General features: G+C 38.2%; 1 protein-coding gene across 9 annotated transcripts in view; it reads left to right on the top strand.

The window, feature by feature from the left end:
• Positions 1 to 13,132, top strand: part of CHD2 (chromodomain helicase DNA binding protein 2) — a 160,279-nt gene that overhangs the window by 89,088 nt on the left and 58,059 nt on the right. For all 9 annotated transcript variants that reach the window (XM_032252783.1, XM_032252785.1, XM_032252780.1 and 6 more), the window contains 2 exons: positions 7,628 to 7,816; positions 12,670 to 12,832. In XM_032252783.1, the coding sequence (XP_032108674.1) occupies positions 7,628 to 7,816; positions 12,670 to 12,832 (352 nt within the window). The remainder of the gene's footprint in view (positions 1 to 7,627; positions 7,817 to 12,669; positions 12,833 to 13,132) is intronic.

The following is a 13,132-nucleotide window of genomic DNA, read 5'->3' on the forward strand; positions in this document are numbered from 1 at the left end:
TATGGATTATGCTTTAGATATCATATCTGAGATAGATTTGCCTAACCTATGGACACAAAGACTTTCTTCTTTATTTTCTTCTGGAAATTTTAGCTCTTATATTAGGTCTGAGTTACATTTTGAGTTACTTTTTGTTTATGGTGTGAAGTGTGAGTGCCTTAGTTCATTTTTTTGCAGTAGAATTTGGGAAGTTGTTCCAGTATCACTTGTTGAAAAGAAGATCTAGTCTCCATTGAATTACCTTGACACCATTGTTGAAACTCAATTGATATCATAAATGCCATGCTCTGTTTCTGGACTATCAGTTCTGTTTTATTAATACATATTTCTGTCCTTCTGCCAGTATCCCACTGTCTTGATTAATGTAGCTTTAGATTGCTTTATTTTTTATTTTTGTTTTTGAGATGGAGTCTCATTCTGTCACCCAGGCTGTAAGTACAGTGGCATAATCTCAGCTCATTACAACATCTGCCTTCTGGGCTCAAGTGATTCTTCTGCTTCAGCCTCTGGAGTAGCTGGGATTACAGGCACGTGCCACCATGCCCAGCTAATTGTTAGTATTTTTAGTAGAACTGGGGTTTCACCCTGTCGGCCAGGCTGGTTTCGAACTCCTGACCTCAAGTGATCCACCCTCCTTGGCCTCCCAAAGTGCTGGGATTACAGGCATGAGCTACCGCACCCGGCCTGGACTGCTTTTTAAAATAGAGAAGTACAAGTTCCAGTTTCTTCGTTTTCAAAATTGTTTTGGTTATTTTAGAATTCTTGCACTTCCACATACATTTTAGGATCAGCTTGTTAATTTCTGCAAGAAAAATACGGAATTTTGATAGAAATTATGTTGACTCTTATATATCAATTAAAGCAGAATTGTTAATATTGAGACTTATAATCCATAATCATGGAAAGTTTTCTCCATTTATTTGGATCTTCAATAATTTTGCTCAGTAGTATTTAGTGGTTTTCAGTGTAGAAATCTTACACATTTAAAATATTTATTCTGACTATATTTTGAGTGGAATTTTAAAAAATACCACACTGTACTGTAGAACTACAATTGAGTTTTTGTATATTGATCTTACATCCTGCAAACTTGATAAACTTACCATTCCTACTGTGTGTGTCTGTGTGTATGTGTGTGTTGTTCTCTGTATTTCTTAGTATTTTTCTACATACAGGATTATGCTTTCTGCACCTAAAGGATTCTTTTCCAGTGTGGATGCTTCTTATTTCTTCTTCTCACCTTATTGTATTGGCAGGATCCTTCATTGTAAATAGAATTGGTGGGAGCAGGATATTGGCTATAGATTTTTTTTCTAGATACCCTTTATTGGGTTGAGGAGGTTTTCTTCTCTTCCTAGTTTGTGAGGTTTTAATAAAGAATGGATATTAGGTTTTGTCAAATGCTTTTTTCTGTTTCTGTTGAGGTGACCATGAGGTTGTGTCCTTTAGTCTAACAATATGGTGTATTATGTTAATTGCTTTTTAGACATTAAGCCAACTTTTTTTTTCCTGGAAAGATCTGACTTGTTAACAGTGTTTAATACTTTTTATGTGTTGCTGGATTCAGTTGGCTAGGATTTTGTTAAAGATTTTTGCATCTGTTTGGTCTTTTTTTTTTTTTTTTTTTTTTTTTTTTTGAGACAGTTTATCTTTGTCACCCAGGCTAGAGTACAGTGGCACGATCTCAGCTCGCAGCAACCTCCAACTCTAGAGTTGAAGCAATTCTCATACCTCAGCCTCCCAGGTAGTGGGGATTATAACAAGCATGCACTACCATGCCCAGCTAATTTTTGTATTTTTAGTAGAGATGGTGGGGTTTTGCCATGTTGGCCAGGTTGGTCTCAAACTCCTGGCCTCAAGTAATCTGCCCATCTTGACTTCCTAAAGTGCTGATATTGTAGGTGTGAGCCACTGTGCCTGGCTGCACCTATGCGACCTAATCCTGTTAGTTAGGATTTTAGTCTGTAACTTTTCGTTGTGTTTTGATGTTTGCCTTGTTTTGGTTTTGGGATCATAAAATGAATTGGAAAGTGTTTCCCTTTTGTTTAATGAAGGAATTTGTTAAGTTTAGTGTTATTTATTCTTTAAATATTTGGTAAAATTTCCCAGTGCAACCTTCACTTTTCTTTGTGGGAAGATTTTTAATGACTAACCCAGTTTCCAGTTACAGGTTCATGTAAGTTGTCTATTTCTTCTTGACTTAATTTTGTTAATTTGTGTTTTTCTAAAAGTTAGTCTATTTCATCTAACTTGTCCTAATTTGTTGGCATAAAGTTATAGTATTCTCTTAGCCTTTTAATTTTAGTTTTCTTTTTTAAGAGACATGGTCCTTCTTTGTCACCCAGGCTGAGTGCAGTGGTATGATCACAGTTCACTGTAACCTCAAACTCCTGGGCTCAAGGGATCCTCCCACTTCAGCCTCCTGAGTAACTGGGACTACAGGTGCGTGCCACAATGCCCAGCTAATTTTAAAAATTTATTTTCTGTTATTTGTAGAGATGGGGTCTTGCTGAGTTGTCCAGGCTAGTCTCAAACTTCTGGGCTCAAGTGATCCTCCCACCTCTGTCTCCTAAAATGCTGAGATAATAGGCATGAACCACTGTACCTGGTAGATTGTTTAAAGGATTAATAGTGATTAAAGTTAATTTTCTGATTATGTTAATTTGTATCTTAGCTCTTTTATTTGGTCAGTTCTAGCTAAGGGCTTAACAATTTCGATGTTCTCAAGGAACCAACTTTTGTCATGATTGATTTCTTCCTTTTTTTTGAGATGGAGTTTTGCTCTTGTTGTCCATGCTGGAGTGTGGTGGTGTGATCTCAGCCTTAAACGATTCTCCTGCCTCTTCTCAGCCTCCCGAGTAGCTGGGATTACAGGTGCCCACCACCACGCCTGGCTAATTTTTGTATTTTAGTAGAGATAGGGTTTCACCATGTTGGCCAGGCTGATCTCAAACTCCTGACCTTGTGCTTGGCCTGCCTTGGCCTCCCAAAGGCATGAGCCACAGCTCCTGGCCCCTCTGTTTTTTTCTATTGGATTTATTTCTGCTTTCAAACGTTTTGTTCCTTTGCTTGCTTTTTATTTAATTTTCTCTTTTTCTCCTAAGATAAGCTTAGGTTATTAATTTAAAACCTTTTTCTTTTCTAGATGTTTAAAGGTATAAGTTTATTTCTATGTACTGCTTTAGCCACGTCCCATAAATATTGATAATTCTGTGTTTTCGTTTTCATTTAGTTTCATCTATTGAGTATTGCTTTCTTTTAGCCTGAAGGGCTTCCTTTAGTCTTTTTTTTTTTTTGTGAGACAGAGCCTCGCTCTGTTGCTCAACCTGGAGTGCAGTGGCACGATCTCGGCTCACCGCAGCCAATGCCTACCGGGTTCAAGGATTCTCCTGCCTCAGCCTCTCATAGTGTTTCTTGTAAGGCTAACCTGTTGGCAGCAGATTTTCTGTCTCTATTTGTCGATTACTGTCCTTATTTGTAAAGGATAGTTTAAGACTGTACAGAAGGTGGGTAGAGAAACTACACCACCCTGATCATCATCATCACTACAGCCTGCCCTCACTGTAGCCGTTACTAGAACAGGCTTAAACTGGCTTTCTTTTTTTCCAGTCATCTATACCATAGTTGCTTCTGGGAGAGGAGCCCCTTCCTCATTCCTCCTTCCGTGTCTTCTTCTAGAGTGGAGTTTCTCAACCTTGGCGCTATTGACATTTTGTGGAGAGCTGTCCTTTGCATTGTAGGTGTTTAGCAGAATTCCTGGCCTCTATTCATTGCAAGCTGGTAGCATCCCCATCTCAGCTGTGACAACCAAAAATGTCTCCAGACATTGCCAGATGCTCCTCCTGGGGTGTGGGTAGGGGAAATGCCACTAGTTGAGAACCAGTCCATTCAGTATTCCTATCGTCTTCCACATGTTCTCCTGTAGTCCTCTGTCCTCTCTGCCCCATCTTTCTGCTACTCTGTTATCTGTCATGACTGCTGCTCACCTGGATCCTTCTTTCCTTTCAGAGAGTTCTCTGAGTAAATAATGGTTACTGTGAGGATGGAGCCAGTTGTTCCATTTTCTCTTTTTTAAACATTCTGTTGTACATTCTGTAATAGGTCAGAATTTTATCACGTATTAACTTCAGCCAGTGTTTTTTTAATAAAGTTTGCTTTTGAAAGATATATGTGCTATAAAACAGATAATGTGTAAAAGTTTAGACATAGTGGGCTTACCAATGATTAGTTATTCATGTTTTCTGAAATAGGTAAGAGGATTTTTAGGTATATTACTTGATAGTTTTCATATTGATTTCCCATACTGTAACTTTTTGATACACTGGAAGTATTTAGCCTTCAAACTGCAAATTAGAATATGCCAGCTTAGATGATGTAAAGGTGTCCCATATCACATGGTCAATAAGTAGATAGACCAAGGTCAATTTTAAGTCTTCTGCGACTAAGGCCAGTGTCCTTTGATCTTCAAATTCTAAGAGAAAAAAAATACATCCTTCATAAAACCATTGAGACAAAGTCACCCTGCATAGTAAGAGTTATGAGACACAGTGGGAACATCCATGCTTGTTTTTCTAGAAAAAGAACTGTGGTGTGTGGTTTCTACCAGTGAATACTTAGCCATGATTTGCTTTTGTGTACCTAGCTGCTGAAGTGAATGGTAGGGATTTTGGCTCCTAAGTGGTCAGAATTAGGTTTTTCCTGCCAGTAAGCAGCTGTGGCGTTCCACTCAGCATGGGCTATGTTTTGGAAAAATGTCATGTATCCTTTTGTAATTGGAGAGAGGAACTTTCACTTACTTTATCACTCAGGTAGTCTCTTCCAAAGTTTTCCTTATAGCCAGTTGAATCACTTAGGAATGATAGAGTAGAGTTAGAGATGCAAGTTTTTCTGTGAAAGAGATTTTCTTTTCTTTGAAAAATTTGTATTTAAAACATTGTCATTTTCAAAAAAAGTTTAAAAATCGTTGTTCACAAAGATGTGTATATGAAAAGGAAACCAGTTAGTTAAGGAGTTCAGATTTGCCCTTATTTCTGCCTGCGCTTGCTGTGTGGGTAACTGTAGTCTTGTGAAGTGTTTAGCCTCATCCGTAGCAGAAGTTCTGAGGTACCTTAGGACTCTACAGAGCTGTTGAAGGAAGGATCCGCTGAAGAAATACTGGTGTCAAAGAGATAATTAGGTTTACTCAAATAGCTTTTAAACTTCTCTACTCAAATGTTCAGGGCTATTGTTCCAAAATCCAAAAGTTAGTCCTCTTTTTAACCAACTGAAATTCTGTTTCCTTAGAGTCTAGGTTCCTTTCCTACGGAGTGGCTCTGACAGGGAGTGCATGATAACTAACCATATTTGAATACTTATCATTCAGTGGCTTCATTTTGTACCTACTGTTTGCAAAGCTTGGAACTTGGTTTTAAGGTAGAAAAAGATATGACAAGAGTGAAGAATTTGGCTTATTATAAAGACCATCATGTACAAATGTGTACTTAAGACTTACCCCACAAAACAATTCAGTTTGATAGCATGTGTTTCAGAGATCATGCCTTTTAGTGTTGGGATGATTTTTTTAAACTTTTATTTCAGCTGTCTCTGTCAGTCTCTCAATTTTTTTGGCACTTTAACTTCGACATATTTACTGTGTAACTTTTAGCCTACCATTTTCACTGCTTTGGTTCAATTTTCTTCTTTGTTGGCCCTCACTAAAGTAACGTATTTTTCTAAAGTTCCATGTTCTGGAAAGTTTTAAAGATCAGAATTGTTTCTAGTTCCATGAGAGACAAATACTAAATACAGAAGTTGATAGCAGGGATGTATCTAAAATATGAATGTAGTGTCTTTATACATCATTATGACCTTACACCTTTTCTATATCTAATAGTATAAATTGATAATTGTCTGTTTTCAGGGCCAGCAGACTTTTTCTAAAGAATCTGATGGTAAATATTTTTGGTTCATAGCCCATACAGTCATTGTCAACCACTCATCTCTGCTGTTTAGAGGAAAAGCAACCATAGACAATTCATAAACAAGCAAATAATATTTATGTCTCTTCAATATATGATGTAGATCAAGAAATAATGTCTCATATTAACTCTCTTAATAAGAGTACAGTAGGCAGGTGAAAATACTTGTGGCCTAAAACAGAGAGGAAGTAAATCTTGGAAATAAACTTTACATTTAATTTTAGATTAGCAAAGTTTTAATTTATGTTAAGTAAATTAGCTTATTGAAATTATCTCTCAGGTATTCAGAAAGCAGTCTGATACAGTGATATTTCTGCTTCTACTGATTTCCAGTCACTTCACACATTTAGTGTATGAGGTATGATCTCCAGCATTGACATAGTTCAGTTTTCTTTTCTTTTTTTTTCTTTTTTGAGACAGTCTCTCAGTCTGTTGCTCGGGCTGGAGCAATGGCATGATCTTAGCTCACTGCAACCTCTGCCTCCGGGGTTCCAGTGATTCTCCTGCCTCAGCCTCCTGAGTAACTGGGATTGATTATAGGCACACATCACCACACCTGGCTAATTTTTGTATTTTTAGTAGAGATGGGGTTTCACCATGTTGGCCAGGCTGGTGTTGAACTCTTGATTTCAGGTGATCTGCCTGCCTCGGCCTCCCAAAGTGTTGGGATTACAGGCATGAGCCACTGTGCCTGTCCAGGGATAGTTCAGTTTTCATTGTTCATTTTAATTATTAGTTTTAATTCTTCACCTTTTTTATGTTCTTGGAGAATTTGCTTAATAGCATAGCAGTGTGGGAAAATACAGTTTACCTTAGGTTTATCAGGTTGTAGGCTTTAATGACAACTTTAGGTCTCTACCCCAAAAGATTGTTATCTGCTTCCCTGTAGATGATTGTTTCAGGCCATACCAGGTGTTACTAAGGCTGTTGTTGATCCAATTAACAATACCTGATAAAATGCATGGCTGGAGGCGGTGGCTCACACCTATAATTCCAGCAGTTTGGGAGGCTGAGAAGGGCAGTTCACTTGAGGTCAGGAGTTCGAAACTAGCCTGGCCAACATAGTAAACCCTGTCTCTGCTAAAAATACAAAAATTAGCCAGGCATGGTGGCAGCACCAGTAATCCTAGCTACTTGGGAGGAGGCTGCAGCAGGAGAATCACTTGAGCCTGGGAAGTGGGGGTTGCAGTAAGCAGAGATTATACCATTGCACTCCAGCCTGGGCAACAGAGTGAGGTTATGTCTCAAAAAAAAAAAAAAAAAAAAAAAAAAGATTGGCTATTCATGAGTTCAGAAATGATGGGGGACTCTTGAGGCTGTTGTGTCCATTGGAAATGCTGGTACTGGCTCTTTCTGACCTGTCCTACCAGAGAGTATATGCTTCAGGTAGTTACTGGGTAGTTGTAGATGATGTTGGTTACATGATAGACTGAAATATTTTGTAAACTCTGAATTTAGTCTGAGAATTGGAAGCCTGCTGTTATCCAGTCTAGACTGACGGAGTTGATTTCAGTTTGGTTTTCCCCTGTTTGTTTTCCCTTCTGTTTAAGAGCTCTAGTGATTGATAATTTTGTCTTCCCTTATGGGAAAGATTCATTTTTTTACAGTATTTTTCCCCATTCTTCTTTTCCTCAGTGTAGCTAAGTACCACTATACTATTTCACCTGTAGGTTTGAATTCTGGGAAGATTTTGAAGAAGACCATGGGAAAGGGAGAGAGAATGGCTACCAGAGTCTCCATAAGGTGCTAGAGCCTTTCCTTCTCCGGAGAGTCAAAAAAGATGTGGAGAAATCCCTTCCTGCCAAAGTGGAACAGATTCTCAGGGTGGAGATGTCAGCCCTTCAGAAACAGTATTACAAGTAAGTTCTTGTTTGGGTTAGGCCTAAAGGGATTGAGATGAGTATCATGAAACCATTAGATAGGATATATATATTTCTCTTTATTTATTTATTTAGAGACAGTCTCACTCTGTCACCCAGGTTGGAGTGCAGGGCAGTGGCACAATCTCGGCTCCCTGCAACCTCTGCCTCCCAGGTTCAAGTAATTCGCCTGCCTCAGCCTCCCAAATAGCTGGGATTATAGACATGTGCCACCATGACCGGATAATTATTATTATTATTTTTTTTTGAGATGAACTCTTGCTTTGTTGCCAGATGGGAGTGCAGTGGCATGATCTCAGCTCATTGCAACCTCCACCTCCCAGGTTCAAGTGATTCTCCTGCCTCGGCCTCCCGAGTAGCTGGGACTACAGGCATGTACCATCACTACCAACTAATTTGGTATCTTTTAGCAGAGACGAGGTTTCACCATGTTGGCCAGGATGGTCTCGATCTCTTGGTCTTGTGATCCACTTTCCTTGGCCTCCCAGAGTGCTGGGATTACAGACATGAGCCATGGTGCTCAGCCATGCCTGGCTAATTTTTGTATTTTTAGTAGAGATGGAGTTTTGTCATACTGGCCAGGCTGGTCTTGAACTCCTGACCTCTGGTGATCCACCTGCCTCGGCCTCCCAGAGTGCTGGGATTACAGGCATGAGCCACCAAGTCTAGTCAGAAATCGGATTTTAATTTTTGTAAATAACTGCTTGATCATTTTGATCTGTAAACATCTTTTTGTTTTGGGAAATTGTGAATTTGTGCAAAAGTAGAATAGTTTATACTCATGTAACCATAATCCAACTTCAGTAATTAATAACTAATGGCTATTAGTTCATCTATATAGCTTTTCTTGCTTCCTCTCAAATAATTTTGAAACATATTCCAGGTATTTATTTTAAGTGTTTTAGTATATATTTTTTTTAAATAAGTTTTTTTGTTTTGTTGGTATTAAGCAAAATTTCAATACTGTTATGTGTAAAAATTTTTAATAATTTCTTTTTTTTTTTTTTTTTTTTTTTTTTTTTTTTGAGACGGAGTTTCCCTCTTGTTACCCAGGCTGGAGTGCAATGGCGCGATCTCGGCTCACCGCAACCTCCGCCTCCCAGGTTCAGGCAATTCTCCTGCCTCAGCCTTCTGAGTCGTTGGGATTACAGGCACGCGCCACCATGCCCAGCTAATTTTTTTGTATTTTTAGTAGAGACGGGGTTTCACCATGTTGACCAGGATGGTCTCGATCTCTTGACCTCGTGATCCACCCGCCTCGGCCTCCCACAGTGCTGGGATTACAGGCTTGAGCCACCGCGCCCGGCCTAATAATTTCTTAATGGTTTTATAATGTCCAGTAAGTGTTTAGATTTTCCTGGTTGTTGTATACATATATATATATTCGTTTCTGCATGTGCCATTTTGCTTGTTTGGGATTTATGTAAGCTCCATGCATTTTGATAGGTTGTATGTCTGAAGTATATTTTAATCCATTTATTTTTCCTTGCTTTATAATTTTTTTGAGGCAAGAAACTGAATTTATGTTTTGTAGTTTTTTCTCACAGTCTGGATTTTGCTCATTCCGGCTCAATGGCATTCTTTAATATTTTCAACCATGTATGGTGGCACACACCTATAATCCCAGTGCTTTGGGAGGCTGAGGCGGGAGGATCACTTGAGCCCAGGAGTTTTAGACCAGCCTGGGCAACACAGTGAGACCCCATCTCTGTAAAAATAAAAAAGTTTTTAAAAACCACTTTTCCTCTGAACTGTGTTTTCTGTATACTCATAAATAACTGTAAAGGCTTGATTAGACTCAGATTCAGTGTGACTTTAGAGGAAGAGGTATATTCTTTCACAGGATAAATGTCCTCCTTTTTGTGATGCTGGTGACTAATAATGAGCATTGCCTAGACCCATTAATTCATTAGAAAGTACAAAAAGGTGATATTCAAATTTTTTTTCACTCATGTGTTTATTAGGTGGAATACTTCTATAAAAAGAACTTTCTCATGTCAGCTGAGAAACAGTTCATATAGGAAAGGCAGAATAAGATTCTTTTTTATTTTCCCTATTTTCAGAGGAAAAGATCTATTCTTCTTCAAAGGTTTTGACCAGTGAGATTTACTTTGATATAATTATGAACTCATCAGTTAAACCTATTTATGTTCATTCTGTTGGAGTTATTATCCATATTCATGCTCTGGCAGCCCCATTTTTAGCTAGTGGGAGCTCACTCAGGTTGGTAGTTGGAGTCTTGACATAACCATAATAGTAGTTGATAGTTTCTTTGCTACCTGGAGTGATAACGTGTTCTAGATCCATCTTGTACATTCCCTGCCCCAGTACTAGAGTCAGCCACATATCCCAGAAGCTCTGCATACTGTTTTACTGCGAAATGGCATTTGTTTGTTTTTACTCTGAAAATAGTTTAATACTATGAAATGTAATAGGGGAAACAGTGTTACTTGAGTAACAATGTGAATGTGTCAGTTGTTGGATGATATTTTTTGGTATTGATTAATCATAGGAGTTTTCTGGCTATTCTAGATACTTCCAGTTTGCTTAAGCTGATTTAATTGAGTTTTTATCACTTCCCACTTAAGAGTCGTGGCTAATACTCTGTTGCCTTCAGACTGCACAGCATGTAGGATTGAGGAACGCACCAGAGAGCCAGAGAAAGTGAGCAGAGTTACTCTAGGGCCACTGGTATGCCTCGCAGTTCTGTCCACAGGCAGAGGCCCGTCTGCACTTCCCGCTGTAGAGCAGCACCCGTCCCTACCAAAGCACATTGCTGGGTGTGGCTTCATAGACCATCGGGTTCCGCAGTGCCCTGGAGTCCAAGACTGTTGAGTCTGGAGGACACTTAGAAGACTGGCCTCTTTCTGATGGTTTATCGACTGTGGCAAAGATGAGGAAATGATATTCGGAGACTACATACTGGGCCCTAGGGGTGCTCTTTGCAACTGTGATAAACATTAGTGACAGATATTTTCAGTGAGCAGAATTGGGAAATTTGTTTTTAATGGCAAGAATACATGATAAACAGTACCAGAGATTTTATTTGATCTTATTGATCTTACACCGTACTAAAAATCTTACTTCTCAACCACACCAACCTAATTCATTCTACACATACAATAAAGCTAATACTACCACCAACAATATGAATAGTAAAAACAGGTTAAAAAAATTTTTTTCTCTTTTTTGAGATGGAGTCTCACTCTTCACCCAGCTTGGAGTTCAGTGGCACGGGCTCAGCTCACTGCAACAAGATTTTCTTTAAAGATTTTTTTTTTAAAATTAATTAATTAATTAATTAATTTTATTGCTTTTTAAGGTTGTATACCACTAGAAATGGAAAAGAGTTTTAAAGTACTCGAGATAGCTTTTCTTCTGTGTGTTTAGGCCACTAATAGAGACATAGGTTTATTTATCTCATTTTAGTTTTGATTTTTAGGGATTGCTTTGTTTGATTTTGTTTTTTAATTATTTATGATATTTGTAGATTTCCAAAGGTGAAGCTGCAAAGCCTGGTATGTTCAGAGAAATGTAGTAGCTTCAGTCCCTCTTCCCTCCCTTCTAGTTCATCTTTCCCCATAGGTAATTCTTACGATCATTTTTTGACATTTTAATGCTTGTCCTTCCTTTAACTTTTAATTATTAAATAAAAGCAAATGCGTTTTAACTTTGAATGTCCTCCTTTCCCTCGGATAAGTGGTAGCACACCGTAAACATGTTTCTCTGCCTTCTTTTTTTCCTTAATGATGCGTGCTGAAGAGCACACCATAGTAGCTTATAGAGATAGGCCTTTATAATGCCTAGTAATCCACTGAGGATATATGGTATGGTTTATTCAACCAGTTTCCTTGTTGTAGACATGTAGATTGTTTTACATACTTTTATAAATAGCACTGCAGTGAAGACCTTTAGATAAATTCCTAAAAGTCTGATTTCTAAGAGAAGCATAAAGAAATTTCGCCACTCAGAAAAAAAAGTACTTTTAATACTTTGGAGTTTATGATTAAGGATTATTCATGGTTATGCATGAATATGTCTATATTTATCCTCCAAATTTGCATATAAAACATACTGATAAATATTTCATCAGATAAAATACCTTTTACAATGTTAAAATGGGTATATAGCCTCTATTTTATGGTATATATTAATTTATTTAACTTATAATGTTAGCTTATTTCCAGTTTTTATATTTCCATGAAGAGTGCTTCAGTACAGTCGTTTCCCACTCAAGCACGCACACACAGATTGAGTCTCTTACAGGAAATGCTTGGGGACCTGAACTAGTTCAGATTTTGGAATATTTGCTTTATACTTACTGACTGAGCATTTCAAATCTGGAAGTCAGAACCCAGAACTCTATAATGCTCTAACGAGAATTTCCTTTCAGTGTCCTGTTGGCACTGAGAAAGATTCTGATTTTGGAATGTTTTAGATTTTTGCATTTAGGATACTCAGTGTTTGTGTACACACACATACGCACACACACGCTTAAATATGTATAAATGTGTGTACATATATGTAAAGTGTGTGTGTCTATATGTATGTAAAGTATATGTGTGTGTGTTGTGTATATAGATTTTTTTTGTTTTCTTCTAGTACTGCTGTGTTCAGCAACGCTGAAATATCCAGCAGAATCGTTAACATTCCTAATTCTGACTGGAGATGTGAAGGATTATGGTTAGATGGCAGGAGATACAAAAGGAAATCTTAAACTTTCTTAGGCCTCTTTTTGCCCCACAATAACATTACTTTTTCTTATATTCTTCTGGCACCCACAACTTCTGTTTTTTTGTGTCTAGTAGTATCATTGTCATTTTAATTTACAGGTGGATTCTGACCAGGAATTATAAGGCTCTTGCCAAAGGAACAAGAGGCAGCACATCTGGTTTTCTTAATATTGTGATGGAACTGAAAAAATGCTGCAACCACTGCTATCTGATTAAACCCCCTGAAGAAAATGAAAGGGAAAATGGGCAGGAGATTCTTCTGGTACGTGGTTCCTCATAATTACTTTCTCAAAAAAAAAAAAAAAAAAAACCACTTAGTTTCTGGAGGTGCTTTTCATCAAAATGCTCTGTTTCCTCCTTGGTGACCTATCAGGGAGCATCAAAAGAAGCTTTAAAAACAGGAAAAGGAAAGTTAGATAACGGCCGGGCGCGGTGGCTCACGCCTGTAATCCCAGCACTTTGGGAGGCCGAGGTGGGTGGATCACGAGGTTGAGAGATCGAGACCATCCTGGTCAACATGGTGAAACCCCGTCTCTACTAAAACTACAAAAAATTAGCTGGG

This window comes from Sapajus apella, unplaced genomic scaffold (assembly GCF_009761245.1).
Source record: "Sapajus apella isolate SASKATOON/1434 unplaced genomic scaffold, GSC_monkey_1.0 scaffold80, whole genome shotgun sequence".
Classification (NCBI taxonomy): domain Eukaryota; kingdom Metazoa; phylum Chordata; class Mammalia; order Primates; family Cebidae; genus Sapajus; species Sapajus apella.